The 20,006-nt window shown below is 37.5% G+C and overlaps 1 protein-coding gene across 2 annotated transcripts in view; it reads left to right on the top strand.

Moving 5' to 3' along the window:
• PRKD1 (protein kinase D1) overlaps window positions 1-20,006 on the top strand; it is a 73,016-nt gene that overhangs the window by 34,169 nt on the left and 18,841 nt on the right. For both annotated transcript variants that reach the window (XM_009578658.1, XM_009578657.1), the window contains 7 exons: window positions 6,983-7,193; window positions 8,876-8,953; window positions 12,475-12,679; window positions 15,182-15,305; window positions 16,113-16,190; window positions 17,151-17,430; window positions 19,762-19,814. In XM_009578658.1, coding sequence (XP_009576953.1) covers window positions 6,983-7,193; window positions 8,876-8,953; window positions 12,475-12,679; window positions 15,182-15,305; window positions 16,113-16,190; window positions 17,151-17,430; window positions 19,762-19,814 — 1,029 coding nt within the window. The remainder of the gene's footprint in view (window positions 1-6,982; window positions 7,194-8,875; window positions 8,954-12,474; window positions 12,680-15,181; window positions 15,306-16,112; window positions 16,191-17,150; window positions 17,431-19,761; window positions 19,815-20,006) is intronic.

Here is a 20,006-nt window from a genome sequence, read left to right as displayed (position 1 = left end):
GTTCTTGTAGTTTCTAAGTACTAAGACAAGGGTTTGCACATATTGAAAATACAAAAAAGCGGCAAACTCTGCAGCACACGTTTTACTTTCCTATAGCACCTCTGAAACATCATTCATGTTAGTGCTGGGTCTTCTGAAATGGTACAAGATCCCAAAGTGTGATTTGTATTTTGAGGAATAGAGGCAATCAGCACAACCTTTTATCTCCACTTGCCTGGCCAAACATGTTCAGTGGTGCTTTCCCTTCTACTGCCCCCAAAATTCCTCTCTTTAGACAAGCCTCACCAAGCTGCTTTCTCTAGACCTTCTCTGTCCAATGCCAAAACTTTTTCCAAACCGGTGGCTGTGGTTAAGCCCAAATGCCTGCTGGTTATCCCCTGCTGATTTGGTAAGGATGGCATGGAGACAGTGTCAGATGGGACACAATTTTACATAGACATTGAAGTGGGAAAAAAAAAAAGGCAATATTCATATGTGATAGTGTGAACTAGAATTGTACAAAGATTCCCTGAAGGGTTTTGTCTTGAATTCTAACTTGGCTCTGCCACCTTTGTATCATGGTATGTGCCCTTTTTTTTTCTTTCTTTCTTATTAGTTCCATGCAGTAGACACAACTGAGCTGCTTAGTCTGGCTTATGATGTGGACATTCTAGTAGTGCAAGAGATTTACGTGAAAATAATTTACTTAAAATTATTATACTTTAAATTATGAAGCACATAAATGATCAAACTAAGCCTAATATTTTTGAACGAACTTGCGTCTGTAAGATGCAGGACAAAAGTTTTGTGCTATATAAGCCCTACTTTGCCTGCTGTCACTAGCAAATCCTTTGTCAGCAAAGGGCTTTTGTTTTGGGAAATCCCTGACTCTGGGAAGTTAGTGTAGTCACACAACGACTGCTGAAACCCAGTAATCTTCTCTTGTTACTTTACAAAATAAGGCAGGTTACAGGCAGAGCATTCAAACCACTGGTTGCTGGTATTGATGGCTAAGTGGAGGAACGGGGTACATAATAATTTACATCTGTGGATAGTTTAATATTAACAGCTTGTACTGAACTCAGTTCTTCGATGTGTTTACACGTGTAACACTCAAGTGTTTTTCAGACCATAGCTGTCTAACTGTGGTGCTTGTAGGATTAAATTATACACTTGACTTAAAGAGAAGAGTGCAAGAAGCCTCGAAAGACAACACAGTTGATTGCATTCCAAGTGTGTTATTTCAGTGTATTTAACTGACGATTTGTTTCCTTGAATTCACTTAATTACAGTCACATAGTTTAATTTGTAAAAGAAAGTCAACATTTGCATTGCATTAAAAACATAGTAGTTCCTGTGGTTACACAGATATCTAGCACCTCATTTGACAGTAGCTTCCTGTGAAGAAATTGTATATGAACATATTAAGGCTTTATCCTTTGCCTTCAATATAGGAAGGAAATGCATGTTTCAACAAGTATGTGTGCTTCAACACTGAAAATGAAACTTCATGTGGACAGTTACTGCTGTTTGTTTTTTTTAAATATACATCACTTTTCTCAGTTGTCAAAGTAAATAAATAAAACTAGTTCATGATAGTTTGCTTCTTTTGTTAAGGCAAACATTTCAAAAATGTAGGAATACCTTGTTGTTTTTGATTTAATGTCTCAGTGTAAAGTACAGGAATAATGTCACAATACTTTTTAAATATTGAGCCTGCAAAAGGTTAACACTTCTCTGTGAACAATGTTGACAAATTATATGTTTAGGAGAGTATAGGATGTGTAGCCTGTTCTCTTCTGAGTGGAGTTTACCGACTTGAATGTGTTTCCGCAAGCATGATTTAAAATAAGATGATCAAATGTCAAAATTGAAGTATTTCTTTTCTGGCTCTTCTAGAACATGAAGCTCTTCAGGAAAGTTTTGTCAGAATGCCTCGGACATTTTTAGTGGGATTATTGAAACCTTTTAAAAGAAGTCAGGCAAACAGCCCTCTGTTTCATGTTTTAGGCTAGCCTGTGCAGCTGGATTGCAGGGCTGTTCCTCATCTTTGTTCCCAAGAGGCCAACTCTGCATCCAGGCAGTCAGCTTTTATTGCTTCCCATTAGTGCCTTCAGCATCTCCCTAAAGTTTCTTTGATTTCTCTCCCTGGGAGGGATAAAAGTGGTGTTAGAAGACGGTCAGACTCACCCAGGTGATGAGAACAGCTGAATCCATTGGCAGGGAATCAGTATTTTTTTCAGTTTCTTAACTGTATTTTGCAATGGTTTTGGACAAGGTAAAAACACAGGTGGAGGGATCTCCTGCTGAGGGATTTTACCTTTGGGGCAGCAGTTGTATGGAGGACTGTCCCCTTCCTGCAATGACAGGGTTCTGCACAATGACTTTGTGCTTCTGGCTACTGTAGACAAACTTGTGTTCTTGAATAGCTTTCAACAATGCTCACCAGATAAACCATGAGTAGCTTCAGTATATTCCAAAAATTCAAAGAAATTGAACAAGAAGGAGGGACAAGGCATCAGCTAGTAAGAGTCATGCAGAATGCCCCATGTTGGGGAAAAGCTTGGCCCCTCTCCCTTCTTGGAATTAAAAAAAAAATTTTTTCAAAATAAAAGAGTAAGCAAACACCGGCTTCCATTAGATATTTTCATAGTTTAAGGCATAATTGAAATGAAGTCTCTGGATGTGATCAGTGTCACTGGCTTGGTTGGACATCCGTACAGTTAAATATCTGCACATGTTTCTTCGTGTTTGTTGTCACTTGGAAAATCATATTCTGAGCTGTTAAAGTATAGATTACCTTGCTGGGATGATTGTTCTAAAGGACTGTTTAGTGTTTGGAGCCGCGCAGGCTGTTAGTTTCCATGGTGTAATCCAGTTAAGCAATCATTTCCTGGGAAGTTTCCAGATTTGCTGAGTCAGTAGTCTGGCTGACTACCAGGAAAAATTAATTTATCTTTCTAACAAACCAGGCACACTGGCTGAAGAAGAAGGTGCTTTGTGGAAGAGATTCTTGCTTTTGCAGTGAAAATAGGATAGTTCCTGGTTTCCTTTTCTTTCAGGGGCTTTAAATTGTGGCATCTGTCTGATGCTGGGAGTGCTGGAAGTTAAAGTTGAGGGATATTGACAGGAGTTTTGGAAGGTATTGGGAGGAGAAGCTCATGATTGACAAGAGGGAGGAGGTACTCCTAATCAGTCAGTCCTCAGAGGTGTGTGGAGTGGTGCTCTGGCTGCTGCTGCTGTGAGTTCTCTGTCACCAGCTTCCCTTCCCTTGCTACTTCTGAGCAGGAGCCGAGGGTCGCATTGCCTCCGGCTGGAAGAGGGAAGGAGTGTGAGTCCGTCAGGCCTGGGCATGCAGGAGAGAGACCAGACTCTCTGGTGCCATGACTGCCGATGTCTTTTCTAATATGGGAGAAGGTGAAACTCAGCTTTTCCTCTTACTTGACCTGGAGACACTAAATTAAGAATTGCTGGTGTGTTACATGGTGTGCTATGCTGCTATTGCGTAGCAGCCCAGTGCTTGCAGAATGGCAAAGAAAAGCTGAAATACTTTTGGACTGTAAACAGAAAAAGCTGACAGATATTGCCTACAGAGAATTTGTTAGAGTGAGTTTAGGCCTACCTATTTAGTTTAACTTGTTTTAGGTGAAGGTGGTGAAATTGTTGTGTTCATTTGTTATTGAGCTTGTTATACATTCTCAGTATATTATTTTTAACAGAAATATAAGCAGCAGTTTGAATATTAAAACCATGTTAAAAAACTAAAGTAGGGACCAGTCTTGAAGACTGACATCCTGCAGTAGGTCTTCCAATGTTTTATCTTTTGTTTAGTATCCATTACCGCTTGAACTGTAGAGAACACTTCTAAATTACTAGCAAAAGTGTAGTTATTTGCCTATTCTCTAATATTACTCGGCAGCCATGTGAAGGGAGACTTGAATTAAATCCTTCAAAAATTATAACTGTGCATTGACCGATACAAATTTCAAGAAAGAGGTTTAATAAACAACAGGACAAAAGCTTTATCAATGGTAACTCGGTATTTGATCAAAGCTGATGGTACGATGAGCGACTGTTGCAGAGCTATCTTTCAGAAAGGATTGACTCAGTGTAGAGCATCTAGAATTCACTTTTTGTCCAACCTGACGTTTTCTCAGAACCATCCAGAAGCATATACTAGCACATTAAAACTGAAAAACTTGCCATCAAACTGAAAAAGCAAAAAATATAGCAAATAATTTGTCCCACACTCGTACTGTACCACGCCTGAGATTTGATCAGACATCATCTAGGCAGCACATCTCAGTGGTCAGAGCCAAAGCTGTAGGGAAGCCTGTCTCTCTCTATTAATCATATAAGTGCCTAAGATTAGTCTCGGTACATTTCAGCAACACTACTGAAGTTTCTAAAACCTGCAAGGCATTTGGTGAGAAAAACTGGGCCAAACCAGCTTTCTAAAATCCTTTGAGCATGAGGTTGACTACATATAAGTAATTTGGACTTTTAAAAAGCTTTTAACGGTATTCAGTTGCCAAAATAATTTTTGATTTGGCAATAATTTGGAAAATGAAGGCAAAGAATGATAATAGGAAGTAGGTTTAGTTTAGATTATATTAGAGAAGGTTCTAAAAGAGATCATAACGTTAGGAGATATTTGGATCACTTGTACTTCAGGCAAGAGTAAGATTGTCAAGAAATAACTCCAGTAGTAAGAAGAGTAAACTGAAATATTAGTTTGTTGCAGTGACATAATGAAAGCAAACAATAGAACTCTTTCCTCTTAGAAATTCTTACTCCTTTTCAGTTAAGGTACATTTTAAGAGAATAGTGTCGCTACAGGTGAAAAGTCCACCAAATGTCCATATTCAAGACAAAGACAGCAAAATGTTGTGACTAATGCCTTCCAGGTGGTGATTAGAATTAAGGCAAACCATTAAAGAATTACTTTATTCAAATAAAATACTTATATTAAAATGTAGTATGTCACATGTATAACTGTTCTTGTTGTGAGCACTGAAGAGCAAATTCAGAGCTAGGTATCTACCATAGCATAGGGTTGAGGATATAACTTGTAAGGCACTGCACTAAGGCTGAAGTAGCGTCAGTCTGGGCCAAAACTGTTCCTGTTCTACACACAAGGTTGAGAGGACCGCATCACTATTTCTGACTCCTCTTGTGAGCTTTGTCCTGTCCACAAGTACTGAGGGCCGTCATTTGCAGGTCATTGCACAAGCTGAGCAATGCAGTTTGTGCTGTATATGTGGGCTCATTCTTCCTTCCTGCTGGGCTTGTGCTGGGCTTCTGCCCTCCCTTTCAAAGTCCTGTTCATTTGACTTCATAAGACTTAATGCTATCTGTCTTAGAAATATTAGGCAAAAAATATTGCTAACTAACAAATATTAAATAAATTTAATTGTAAACTGAGATAGTTTGGGGTTTTTTTTCATATGCATAAGTGCTTTACAGAGCATGAAGATCTAAAACTCAGGAAGTAAACACCTAATATCGAAGTATGTACTCATACTTCTTCCACTATTACTTGTAATAAAGAAAAGACAGATGCTTTCTTATACTTATTTCAATCTAGTTTGTTTATGGTGACCATACGTACCTGGCTCATAGAATGTATTTTGCATATTTTTCCTTGATTTGACAGGACTGCACTTATACAATGATAAGCGTGTGATGTTGACATTGTTGTCAGTTAGCAGGGTAGCTCTAGTGTTCAGCAAATCTATCACGTATGCTTCTTTGGAAAGATAGATAGTTCTACAATATAACTAAAAGAATTGATCTTCACAGTAAGAAACGTATCTGAACTTTGGAAGGAAGAAACTTTTTTTTCCCATGGCAAATACACTGTGAAGGCAAAGCTGGAACTCCGTAGGTTCTTCTGCCATCAAAATGACTTTCGAATTCCTCTTTACTCCAAGATTCTCAGACAGAAGTATACAGAAATGTATTTTTATATTTTGGTGACCAGGAAATAATAATCAATCGGCCTTCTCAGGCAAAGAATTTCCTGTAACATTATTAGTTTGAAACAAAACAGTTTTTCAAGTTAGGCCAATCTGAAGTTTCAGCTACTACAACTTTTTGAACAGTGCAGGCTCACTGGGACTGACTTGCTTTCTAGCCTTCAGTTATCAGATTATTTGCAGATGATGGTAAGAAGATGCTGAGTTTTAAATGATCAAGCTGCACCTTGTCACTTTTCTTTTTCCTCCTTTCCATGTTAACTGTGGGTGTAGTTTGGTTGTTTCTCAAGGGCAGTTCTTAGGAGAAGGCAGTTTTCTGGGTCAATTGTTTTCTGGGGTAATTACCATATTTACATCTAAATTAATTTAGTAGAGAAAATAAGGTAACTCATTTCTTTCAGGAATTCTTTTGATTCCATACCTTAGACTGTGTGTATCACTTCATACATATTTATATATAGGCATTTAAATACCTGTTGTGATCTATTGTGCATAATCTAAATGTGGTAAGGTTAGCGACAGCAAAAATTATAAATAAAGGGGATAGAAAATACTAATCTGTTTTCTATCAAAAACCTGCATGCACATAGAATAAGGTAATAATTTTCTTAATGTTTATATGAAAAATACAGTCTTTCAAAGTTACCTTTGATATAAAACAGAAAATAAGAGAGGTAAAAATGGCTTGTGTTTTTATCGGAACACAAAATGCTTGTCTGAGAAATTTTTAGTGGATATTTTAATTTTGATTTTAAAAAAAAATCTTTAAATAAAAACCTGTCAGGTTTTCATGTGAAATGTATGATAGTAGTGTTGGCAAAGGTATTGTTTGATACCACAGAAATTTTTCAAAAGCAGTCTGAGAGGGGTATGTTGCATGTTCTATTAGTGTTTAAAAGCACTTACGTTAGTTTTTTTGACATATGACTTACTGTTCTTGAGGTGAGTGAATAGGTGAATATGATATTCTTTGAAAAACGAATATATCATGATTATTTCAAATGTTCTTTTTATGTATTTCACAGCAAAAGACACCATCAGAATCATTCACTGGGCGAGAGAAGAGGTCAAATTCACAGTCCTACATTGGACGACCTATTCAGCTAGACAAGATCTTATTGTCCAAGGTTAAAGTGCCTCACACTTTTGTCATCCACTCTTACACACGGCCAACAGTTTGCCAGTACTGCAAAAAGCTTCTCAAAGGGCTTTTTAGACAGGGTTTGCAGTGCAAAGGTAAGTAAACGCCCTTTAGGAACATAAAAGCTAGGCATAATAAAATTAGTAAATTAGCATTTGAGTAGTTACTATGTAGCCTTACTCATGATTTCCTGACTAAACTGTCTAGGCGTCGGCACATGTGCAATTACATTAGATTAAGCTGGAGTCAAAATTACAGTAATTGCTGTTTTGCAGGAGCTGGCTGCATGGCTGTTCATTCTTACCCTGCGGTGTATCTGCAGTAGCTCCCGTCTTTTTCATTGAGGTGTAAATTATCTTGTATTTGGCACTAGGTGAGCGTTTGCTCACAGGCAGTTACAGCAGAATAGAATAGTTAACACAAAGGACTGTATTCTTATCTTCGTTGTTTTCAATCTACAAGTCTTATGCTTGAATTGAAGCATGTGCCTGAGTCCCAGCAGCTCAGGGTTTTGGGGGACTTGTAATGGAAATAAAATAAGATGAGCTTATAGGAGAATTTAAAACCACATTTTTTCAATGTGACTAATGTGCTTTCAAGTGTCATGGTGTCGTGCCTTAGTAGGTGCCGAAGTGAATCAAGCCTCTTGGATTGTAGCCTAGATCACCTTAGCCAACTAGAGTCCCCATAAAAACAAAGCATCGTGCATGCTATGGTGTTAGATAACGTTGGCTAACAGATCCTTAAAATCGCCTTCCTTCTATTAAAATAAACAATAATTATTATAGAATTAATTGGTATACTTTGTATTGCTTCTTTGAACTAATACCCTGCAAAAATTCAAAGTTGCGTTCATTTAACTTAAGACGTGATTCTAATGTGATTTAACTAAAGCAAAATCTCTATGAAGGCATCACCTGTTTCAGTTCATTTTGAATCCCAGTGACATAAGCAAATATTAAGCTGGTTTTTAAAAAAAAAAAGTTTACCTACGGTTTGGCACTCCTGTACCTCAGTTGGTTTTTGGATCAATTTGAAGTTAAATAATTACAAGGATATAGACAACCTTAGTATATTTCTTCCTTCCTGACTCTGCTTTTCCAGGCATGTGAATAAGTTACAGCTCTTAGTTTTAAGTAAAATGTGTTCATAAGCCAAAAGGAGACAGTGAAGATGACATCTAATAACATGCTACTTACACATATGAAAAAAGTAAAGGTAGAGTGAAATAAAAATATCTGGAAAATAAGGAAGGTATTGAAGGAACCCTCCACTGAAAGCTGTCTAGAAGTTGCTTTGAGGTGTATAGAACAAATATTTTTTTTGCTTATAGCTGTTGGCTAGCATTCTGCTGTTTCGATTTTCAGTTGTCAGTATTTGATATGTAGTCAATCTCTTAAGCTGCAGTGGATGCTGCAACCTGATCTGCTTCTTTCACTGGGAAAGCAGCTCTGGTTTTGCAGCCAAGCACTCGAGTCTCCCTATCGCTCCCCTAGATGAGTTGAGCACGCGCTTCGGCTGCAGCTAGTGCCTCCACCCAGCTGCCCTAGGTAATGCTTTCCTTTCCCCTCGGGGAAACACACTTCTAGCATCTTCATCCTGCCCCTTCCACTGGCAGGTGGCATGCAGCCAGGCTAATGAATGCTCTCTGGCGATGTTAACTTTGTATCAGTGAAATGGTAGGGATTGAAATTTGTAGGCTGGATAGCAGGAAAAAATATAATTGTGTCACAGAAAGAGAGAAATAATTTTACTGTATCCCTTTTTTTCTTATCAGACTGTAGGTTCAACTGTCACAAACGCTGTGCTCCTAAAGTGCCAAATAACTGCCTGGGGGAAGTTGCCATTAATGGAGGTAAGTTGCCTTAACAATTTTTCCTGTCATTGTTTAAACCATCAGTTAAATAAAAGAGAAATGTAAAACTGTGACGTGTACAAAGACACATTTTTCCATTGCTTGGGAGTGGCCTTTCCTCCGCAGTGCTTCTGTTGTACGTCGAAGTTGAAGTGTGGGAGGAACCCTACGAGTGGCTCATACACCATCAGCTCAGAGCGTGTGTCTTCCAAATAGGTGGCACTGACAGACAGGCTCAGCTGTGCCACAGAGATGGTGTCAGCAGCAAAACGGCTGGGTGATCATGGCCTCTTGAATGCAGAATGCCAAATTAAAGCAAAAAGCCACAGGCATGAGAAGCTGGCATTCACCTGTCAGATACAAGCACAAAACTGCTTTTTAATCTGGGGGAAAAAAAAATGTTTGTTTTAGGATAATCTTCCTGAGAAGGAAAAGTATACCTGGAAGAACTGGGAAGGCCCTCTAGGAAAAAATTCCACCGTTTCCTGTTGGCATAAAACTAATTGTATCAGTTGCCAGAAATAAAGGCTTGAATATCTGCCGATTTTCCCATACATGTGCTGTCGGTTTTGTGTCAAGTATAGGAATGTATGGGTAGGCTTGACAGACGGTACTGGAGAAAAAAAGGGTGGTTGTAGATGAGTTGTTGATTGCCTTGAAAATGTCGCTTTTCTGTGTGATAAGGGAATGAGAAGTGTGGTGAAGTGTTCAGTTCCTGATGCATATTACCTTGTTAAGTTGTCCGCCTAAGCTGCTTCTGAGGTTAATAAAATACTGCCTCATTAGGCATCCTTTTTCAAACTTTAAGTCGGTGATCTACTTTATTGAAGAGATATCAAGAATTTCCAAAATTAGGAATGTTAACTAATATTTTTCATAGTATTTCTCATAATAGCGTGAGTGTATTACTACAAAGTTTTTCTGTTTAATGGCAATTAGTGTAGGCAAAAATATTTCAGATGCTGAGTATCCAACCTGAAACATGATAAGGTGCATGATTTTCTGGAAGGTTAATGTTACATTCCTACTGCACGTCCTCTCTGATGCACCTTAAACTGGACTCTTGGAGTCACTATTATTATTTTTTTTTTTTTAATCTTTACACCATTTATATCTCACTTAATCATTAATCATCCCATAACATAACTGTTTCTTCAGGAGTGCAAGTAACAATGCTTATGGAAGTTTATGGCTTCATTTTCAAATCTAAGAACTAAACATACACCATGATATGTTAATTCCATTGATAACAGTATAGAGTTTTCCCTGAGATTTGCAGTCAGAGAAAGTAACTAAATCTGCTTATAAATGATCAATTTTTTCCTGCATAGGTGCAGTTTTAGAGAGGAGTCCAAAACAGTATTGATCAGAAATGGTAAGAGAAGACAGGAAGGCAAGCTTTGTTTCTGGACAGCTGGACTAAATGAACAAAATTGACATTTGTTTCTGAATTTCTCCTTGAAGTTCTCTCTTTCCATCTGAGGCAGCTGTATTTCATCCCTCCAAGACACCCTCTGTGCCCCCTCCCCACCTTTGCCCCACAAGCAACATGCTACTTTTGTTGACTTGCCTCCTACACGTGAATCTGATGCTGGGCTGAGGGGAAGTGATGGTTTGTCTGAGGAGGAGCTGAGTGAGGAAGGCTCGTGCAAAGCCACCTGGGATGAGAACATGTATTCCAAGCTTACTCCAAGTGTACTCCTTGAAGCTCTCCATCTTAAAATCTATAGTACTTGGCTTTTCCCCACCAAATAATACCCATAGTATTCTATCCGTAGCGTCAAAGTAGAACTCTTAATTGTGTATCCTAAATGACTGATATAGGATCCTTAGGATTATCAAAGGCAATTTCATCCTGGTATCTCGTTTCTATTTTTACAGTAATTTGGTTCACATTATTTTCAAACTTAATAAATAAAATACAGTATCTGTCACTCTGTCCATCTGTTGTGTGATACATCTTCCCCAAAATAGTAAGTGAAGGAAGAGCTGAAGCAATAAAATTCCAAGTATGGTCTCATTAATAAACACATTATATACTAAATGTGGGAGGTTATTTTTAACTGATTGTGGGTTTATTAAAAATAGAGATTAAAAAAGTGTTGTAGGAATAGCAAAGAGAGAGCCTTGCACTGTAAAATGTCATTCATGACTGGATGACTGTTTCTGCTAGAGATGAAGTATAATATGGGTCTTAAATCGCACATTGGTAACTTACATCCAAATATTTTAAGACTGCTGTACATGGAAACAAACCTTTCAGCTGTGCACTTCCAATTTGAGTGAAATGCCATCAATTCAAAACATTTTGCTGTCAGCCAGTTCAGTGTGCTTTTTCTTTTGGGGCATCGTCTACATTGACTGTCAAGAACCTTCCTCCACACAATTAAGCAGAAGTTTCTCAGTGGGAATATTTGGTGTCTTCCACGTGATTTTAACCTTACTTGAAATTTCTGAAACACTGCAAACATCCCAGAAAAACTAATGCTGTCTTTACTGTCTGACAGGACTGATGATTTTGACATGTTAGATCACAGCCTGTATAGCAGCAGGTTGAATTTCAACAAAATGCCTTTTTTTTTGGTAGTGTTTTTTTTTGTTTCTTTGGGGTTTTGTCTGTTTGTTTGTTTTTGTAATGTAAGTCCTTAGGTAAATAAGTTTAAAGTCTTCTCTTTCTTTCAGTCTTCCAGATAAATCCACTCACAAGCAGCAATACAATAAAAAGTTATTTCGATCTTGCTTAGGCATATCTAATCTTGAAACTGGAAAGTTTAACATGGTTTAAATATAAGCTGGAAGATACTATTAATACTATGCCATAGTCAAATAAGTTAAATCCTAAGTCTTTGTATTTTTTCTACGCTATCTTACGTTGGACTTTTTGATATTTATTTAATATTTCTTTCCTAAAGGCAGGGAGCGTTATTTCAATAGTATGGCTTACTGTGCCATATTGTGCAGCCTTCACAGAGAACACTGGTGCAAAGGAAATATCTTTTTTCCCCAAAAATATAGTTCATATTATAAGTAATTGTCTTGGGAGTTATTTCAATAGTTCATCGTCATGTCATCATCATATTACAAAATTCCTAGTTTTGAAATTACTGCTCTCCTAGCATCAGTTTGCAGCTGTAGCCTGCCAACAGCCATCAAGCCAGTACACAACATTCAGGCTGTATAGAGTATCTGCCAGAAGATCTCAGAAATAAAGCTCATGAGTATAGAATGTTTGATAGAAGTCCATGGACAAGAAATTCTGCTTTGACTTTGGCATTTTTTAATAAAAAGTTGTATTTCTGAAAATATTTTGTTTGATGCATTTCCAGTTTTCTGTAGCGATTTTCTAAATGACTGGTTAAAAACCACACTTCACCAGTACACATGGAGTACTGAGTAGAGATAGACCCAGGCAATAGAGTTCCAAAGAGAACCTGGGGTTTTCTGAAGCTCAAAATGTGTCAGGATGTTGTGATTGGAGTATTGTATGTTTTCAGATAATAACTTCAGAAACTATATTCCAGATCTTCTTAGTCCTGGGGCTGAGTCTGATGTGGTCATGGAAGAAGGGAGTGACGACAATGACAGTGAAAGAAACAGTGGGTTTATAGATGACATGGAAGAATCAATAGCTCATGATTCTGAGATGTCAATGACAGGATGCCACAGTGACAACGGGGAAATGCAGGATGCTGATCCGGATCACGATGAGTCTAACAGGATGATCAGGTGAGCTGGGGAGTGAGTCTACCTCCCATCTTCTTTTGTATTTATTTGTAGGCATCATGTCTAAGGCTGAAGGGGGAATCTACATGGACCCTATTCTCACTCACTGAGAATGGAGAGAGCTAGTGATATGTGGTGGTTCTGAAATTGCAATGAGATTGCTTCGCTGAATATATGCATCAGGAATTTAAGAGAAGCTTAAAAATTATTGTCAAGTTAAAGTAACAACTGAAAACTGATGCACAAGTAATTGTTACAGGTCTGTTCTCTTATGAAAATTATGTTGTGAAACTATTTGTGCATGACCAATAGAGAATAATTTTTTTTTTTTACTTACTTATTTTCCCAAGCATTTTTTCCCTGACTAATAGTGTAATGCCGGGTCATATAAATGAAAAGAAAAAAAAAAAAAAAAAAAAAAATTCTGTAAGTGGCTATGGTCTAATCGGCTGTAGATGAATTGTTAGCATTTTTAGATACCTTTAGGAAGAAGGAAAGTTTGACAAACTTGTAGTAGTTTGAAGCAAATTACAAAATAGATTAGTGGTTTGAAATGACTAATCAGGAAGGAAAATGGAAATTGAGTTGTGCAACTTACCTCAGAAATGTCTGAAGAGAAGAAAACATTATTCACTTATTGGAACTGTACAGAATAGTAGGGAAAAAAGTAGGGATTATTCGTTGTCAGGGAACCTAAAATGAATTAAGATCTGTTCAGCTGTAATTTCCTTGATGCAAGGGATCTGTACCTTGAAGAATTATAGAATATTTTTCTTTCACAGGTCCTAGTTTGACCTGTAGTTTCCTCTTCTATTTTGCTTACTAGGAGTCTGTTTCAGCAGGTCTCTGTTACTAACATATACCTGTTGCACTAATAGAAAGCAACCCATTTCAACAACATGCAGTTTTACCTCCTGCGGCAGTGAACTGTTTTTCCTAGTGTCATATTCTTCTGCACAGACACTATATATAGACACCTTGTATCACTGGAATATAAGCCTGTGCTTATATCACAAAATCAGTGTCATAAAACATTTTGAATGTCCAAGTTGTATTAAATGGACAGCGTTGCAGGTTTTCAAAATATAAATACCTAATTATGACTAATAAAAACATTGATAGCCAAGGTACCTATTTTACTTAGTTGAGGGGCATCCCTGTATTTGCAGTAATACCTTCCCCAGTTATTTCTAAGGGTAGTCTCCATATCCATGGATTATTTTTAAGTGATCTCTAAAAGGCAAATAAAAAAGTAAACGTCTTGTCAGTACAGACAAGAATAATTAAATAGAAACTGCAGCTCATTTGATCATTTTTAGGCAAAAAAGAGATGTTAAATGTATGTTACAGTCTTAATGAAACTTTAAGACAGCGCACTTTTTGCATTTTGAGTGGAAACTGCCAATTCATAAAATGTTTATTTCCAGGTTGCATTACAGTGAAGCAGGGCCATCTGCAGACATCCACAGTCACAACAATTGTGGAAACTTAAGATATTGTTCTTTTCCTGGGCAGTTTCTGCCCATTTTTGTTGGAGCTGTTTCACCAATAGCTTTGACAGCAGGGCAGAACACGAGCTCTCTGTGCTGTGTTTTCACGTACAAGGCAGCATCTCCATTTAAAGTTCTGCCAAAAATAACTAAGCATTTAGGTTTAGGATTGAAGCAGATTATGAATCCATATTCCATTATGCAGAATCTGCTTTAGGAATGGTTAACTCTCACAAGAAGGAAAGTGGGTAGATGGGCTTGGTTACTTCTTACACCTCTCCAACTAGATATTCCAGATTTTATCTGATGGTGGTATCAGGCATGCTGTCAGGTTCCCATGCCTTCCCGACTTACTGTGTGTCAGCTGAGTCGTGGAAAGTTTCAGCGTGTGTACCCCAGAGTGCAAGGCAATGGGACTTCGCTTTAGGTCTTTGAGAATAAAATGTATTAGCTTAAACCTCTTTCTCTGAAAGGTTCCAGCAGATGCTCTGCTGTGCCCTGCCAGGGTACGCGCAGCTAGGCAGCTGACGCATTTTCTACTCTGTAAACCGTCATCACTTCATTGTGTGTTTGAACCCAAGAAAGATCACAGGACAGTAATCTGATGGACGATGTTTACTTAGGTTATGAGAGATTCAAGATCAAATACTGGTCTGAATCATGCATAGCACAGGCTTGAGCTGTGGCTCCCACACCCTAGCTGAGGCCTCAGTCATTTTGCCTAGCTCATCTTTAGGAATATTTCGGGGAGAGAGAGAGAGAGAGAGAGAATAAGCCTTCAGAAGGTTTCTGACATCCTCCTGGTGTAGCATTATGATTTTTTTTCTTCATAATCTCAAGATACTTGGAATGACAAAACAAAATAGTGTCCAGTCCAGGTCTGGTAGTGATGGTAAATATAAATGTGGATATAGGAGATATATAAATATATATATATATACTGATTTAAAAGAATTTTTTTCTTTTTGTCCAAAGTTACCTTCTTTTTAAAAGCCTTTATTGATTTATTCTTAAGCCCTTCAACCAGCAACAATATTCCATTAATGAGAGTGGTACAATCTGTGAAGCACACAAAAAGGAGAAGTAGCACAGTAATGAAGGAGGGTTGGATGGTTCACTATACAAGCAAGGACACACTGGTAAGAAATGTTAAGGAAGACCTGTCTTATGTACATACTATATGATAGTACAGAATCAAATCCTAACAATACTTTGATAATTTACAATCACTCATGTAAGGCATTTTTTGCAGTATTTGTGATTCCTGAAGTCCTAATTCTTGTCATAACTGAGGACTGGCACTGCTTGTAAGAAACAGGAGACAGTTAAAACACACAAAAAATACCTGAATGTGTCAGTTGCATTATCACAGGCAGCCAAATGTGAAGACATTCTGAAGGAAGCAAAAAATAATGTTAACACCTTAGGGGTTCTGGAAAGTAGCTTTACCTTCCAGCTGCAATCTCCTAGATATCTTACTGCTAGGTGAATTGAGACTTTTGTAAAGTAGATTTAACGCAGGAAAAAGTTATTTTCATTCCAACCTGCTAAAACAGGAATGAAGACTTCAGTATGTGACCTTCTAAAGTGAGCTGGGGTATTATAACTGATACAAAAAGAAAGTTTGTTTATTTTAGCAGCATACCTGTAGCAACTTGTGCTGAATGTAATGCAGACATTGAAGTGACATTTTAAATTTTTAAAAGTTGGACAATTTGAACAGAGCTAGGTTATTACAGAAACAACAGAGGGTGGCCCTGTAAATCTTAAACTCAAATATAAAGTCGTCACAAAAATCTTGTAAAAGCAAATGAATCTTTATCATTTACAGTTCATCTCTTCAAACTTAAGCAAAACATTTTGGAAGTGATGCTTTTGAGAAATAAACATTTCATTAATTTACTTGGAAAATGCTAGAAAGATTTTTCCCTTGATTTTCATTGCAGAGGAAACGACACTACTGGAGGCTGGACAGCAAATGCATTACACTTTTTCAAAATGATACTGGAAGCAAATATTACAAAGTAAGGAATATTTTTCAATCTCTTTGTACCAGCAGAATATAATGAATAAATTGCTAAGTTAATAGATACTTACTAAAAGTACACTAGTAGTATAACTTTGATCTATGTTTGTTTTCATTATTTAAGATGCATATGTGTGTTTTGCCTTTCACAAACAAGTCTTAGATCAGAAAGGTGTCAGCTAATAAGGACCTGTAGAATACATGTTGTGGAAATGGAAGGTTTTTGTACAGGGGCAGTTCAGTACCGGCGACAAATTCTGCTAAGAAACTCATCTGACATTCTGTCATTCATAATACAAATTCTTTCCAAACAATTAAGTATAGTATATATTATTTTAATTCCGTCCTTTGGACAGTATGTTGTGATTTTGATTGTAAAAGATTGTTTTAATGCTCATATCTTTCTACCTGAGGCAGTTAAACTCCTTAGGCATTACTGCAATAAGTTTTAATAATGGAAAGTTTTTTTTCATATGGCTTCCTCTCAGGGAAATATGTCAGTGAAACGTGCCCTAAGTGTTATTCAAGGTGAAACAATCAAGTTTACGCCTATGTGAAAGGTGGATTTGGAATCTTAATGTTGAATAGATTTATTCTGCAAGTACATTATTGCAGATAAATTTTATTAAATAAGGAGTCAACAGAGTTTAATTTTCTGGTGGAGTTCTGTTGATATATGGATGGTCCTGCTCTTTTCTGATGGCACCTCACTGCTCTCTTTGATAAGTTTAATTAAATAATTAAAGTTCTACTTGGTCTTGGAAAGAAACATTTAGTATTTTACCATCAACAGTCCTCTGTGTCATGGAGTTTCAGGTTACAAGAGCCTTTTTGTTTGTACAAGAAGCATGTGGTTAAAAGCAACAGCTAATATCATAAATTAGTTAAATAAAGTTCGTGCTTTAGTTTTATGTGTTGATAATCTTTACATAGAAAGTAAAACATTTTTACGTTTTAGGAAATCCCGTTGTCTGAAATTTTGTCTCTGGAACCTGCAAAAACTTTCACTTTGCTGCCTCAAGGAGCCAATCCTCATTGTTTTGAAATAAGCACAGCAAATATAGTCTATTATGTTGGAGAAAACATAGAAAACCTTTCAAGTGTTCCACTGAATAACAGTGTTATCACCAGTGGTATTGGCATCGATGTGGCACGAATGTGGGAGATGGCAATACAGCACGCCCTGATGCCCGTCATCCCTAAAGGGGCATCAAGTGGGTCAGGACCCAGCCTGCACAGTAAGTTTATTATTTCCTCCATTTCAGATAAGTACAGTCATATCACAAATGACATTGCTCAATCTTCTGCACATATTGAAAGGAAGTATTGCACAGCTAGTATTCTGTTTGGCTTATCACCTGTTTGCATGTTATTTTAAACACCACAGCTTCTCATCCATGTGTTTCCAGTTTATACTAGGACATCTGTGTTAATATACAAGATGCAGATTTGTTAGCGAGCAAATAGTTGTTATATTAGTAAGGCATCTCATCCACATTTGTGTTGCCGACATGAGTAATAGCCTCCTTGTGCAGAGGCATGAAGTTTTCTGAGCTCCAGTTGGGAATTGATAGATTTTTCCCATTATGACTGTAATTTATGTTTCTAGCTATCTGCAGAAGCAGCTCTTCGCTCTTTAGGGCACTGCAGCATAGATGATATGCTCCCTTTCATCACATTTGGCTGTACAACTGCCACAAACGTTGTCCCATGCTGAGAGGAAATGAGCTCAAGTGTGAAGAACAGCTGTTCTAAGAACAACAAGGCATGGATGTTACCCAGGACCAAAAGGACGGAATATGTCTTTGCCTCCAATTTACATACCTTTGGGTAATTCTCTAGCAAAGACAACAGCTTATGTAAACCAAACATGAAACTCGTTTAAATCTAGTTCAGGTACTGATAACAAAGCAGCACAGAGCGAACAATTCTCCACTACTAGGCATGTGCTGCTGTAGTTGCTCTGCTACTGGTACTCAGCCTAGTCAGTGTAAAGCAAATTTGGGTATGTCTACACAATTTGGATTAGACCTTTTGTTGCAATATACACTCGCTTTAGCACTTGACATCTGGATGCTATTAATGCAGCACAAAATGCTAATGAGACCACAAGCCCTTCAGAAACCAAGTAATGCAACAGGCTGTGGCATTACATCTCCGGGCACAACAGCTCATATATCAGATTAGATCAGTTCTGTCCTTTGCTTTCTCGACTGGGTTCCTGCATAAAAATAGTGTCAAATTCTGGATATGATTTCAGTCAGGCTAGTTGCCTAGTGCCCCTGATTTGAGCCCAATGTAGCTAAACGAATCACCTAAAATGCTGGACTGGGAATGACAGCTGTCTTCTCTCTCTCTCGGGAAGTTTGAAAATTTTCTTTATAAGTTAGTAGTTATCTTTGGGGTTTTTGTGCAAAAATTAAGGTCATCTGAGACCTTTAGAACAAATTCCCATGGGGAGTGAGAATGATAGCAACCTTCTGTCTTCTGCTCAAAGTGTAAGACGCATGTCTTTGTCCATGCTTTTTTTCACGTAAACACAAAGCAGCACAATTTGTTTTGAAAACAAAATCGGCAATGATAAAGAAGCCTCTGTGTAACTGAAACATTTCATTCCAAAAACCGTCTGTTCCTAAGGAAAGGACAAGGGATTAAGTCACACGGGGCAGAAGTTACTCATGCTACTTACTGCAACCAGGAGAGGTGCTGATGGGTAGTAGCGAGTGTCTTCAGTGTGTAATACTGGCTTTGTAGTACAGGACACTGGTTTCCATGAGGCTGAAATCCATACTAAGAAAATGAAAAGTCAGCATGAACAGAATTCTAGGCAGAGGTAGGAGGAGACAGAGGCAGCAATGCTCCAAGGAACCATTCTTTCCTCCCCAAAATGACATCTTTGTGTAATATAGTTAGCAATAGGCATATTCTCAAGTTTTGTTAAATCCCTCAGTAGGTTTGCAGTTCAAAATGGTTATGGCAACATCCTAAGCTCTGAATTTGTAGAGGTTGGATCTGATATTTGTTGTATTAAAGCACAAGTGCAAGTTTTTGTTTCCATTATGTGTTTTAATAATGTCTCTTAACCCAGTTGAAATGTGTGTTACTTTTAACAGTATGCAGACCAATTTGAATGCGTATTGACCTTCATCTGAATAGCATCAAATACATTGTAGGTGACACTATAAATAAGAATTATTATTAAATCCACTAAATAAAACCAGTTTACCCTAGTTGCAGTTATGTTACTTGCGTGAGGTATAAAGCCCCAAAATAGAATGGAAAAAAGCAATAATAAGCTTATAAATGGGAATTATAAGATTCCACTATTAAAAAATTAATAATGAAATGTATAATTTTGTTCTTTTCCACACACTGCAAAACTTTGTTCAAGTCACATATTTGTGGGCTGGTGTAATTTTATATTGGCTGGTAGATGAACAAGCTGACCTAATTGGTCCGATTTCTAGAGCTGTCAGTAGATATTGATGTAATGTAAATGTCATTTCCTATTACTACATGTTTGAACTAAAAGCACGGCAATCTAAAGTATATTTTACTTTCTTCCCCAGGGGATATATCCATCAGTATTTCTGTGTCAAACTGCCAAGTTCAAGAAAATGTGGTGAGTGTTCTCTGGATGCTGGTGCTAGACATGCTATGATTAAGCTTGCAAAGTCATTGATCTGTTTTGCAAAGAGGAATGTTAGAGGAGTTCCCATCAGCCATTTTTCACTTACTTTGTAGAAATTAACAAACAATCAGCTTTGCTAACTTCTGAGAAAAATCATCTTCATGGCACCTTTTTTTGAGACGC

The sequence above is a fragment of the Fulmarus glacialis genome, unplaced genomic scaffold, assembly GCF_000690835.1.
Source record: "Fulmarus glacialis isolate BGI_N327 unplaced genomic scaffold, ASM69083v1 scaffold2195, whole genome shotgun sequence".
NCBI classification, from domain to species: domain Eukaryota; kingdom Metazoa; phylum Chordata; class Aves; order Procellariiformes; family Procellariidae; genus Fulmarus; species Fulmarus glacialis.
The sequence above is the reverse complement of the archived record's forward strand: the minus strand, read 5'-3'. Positions and strand labels throughout refer to the sequence as shown.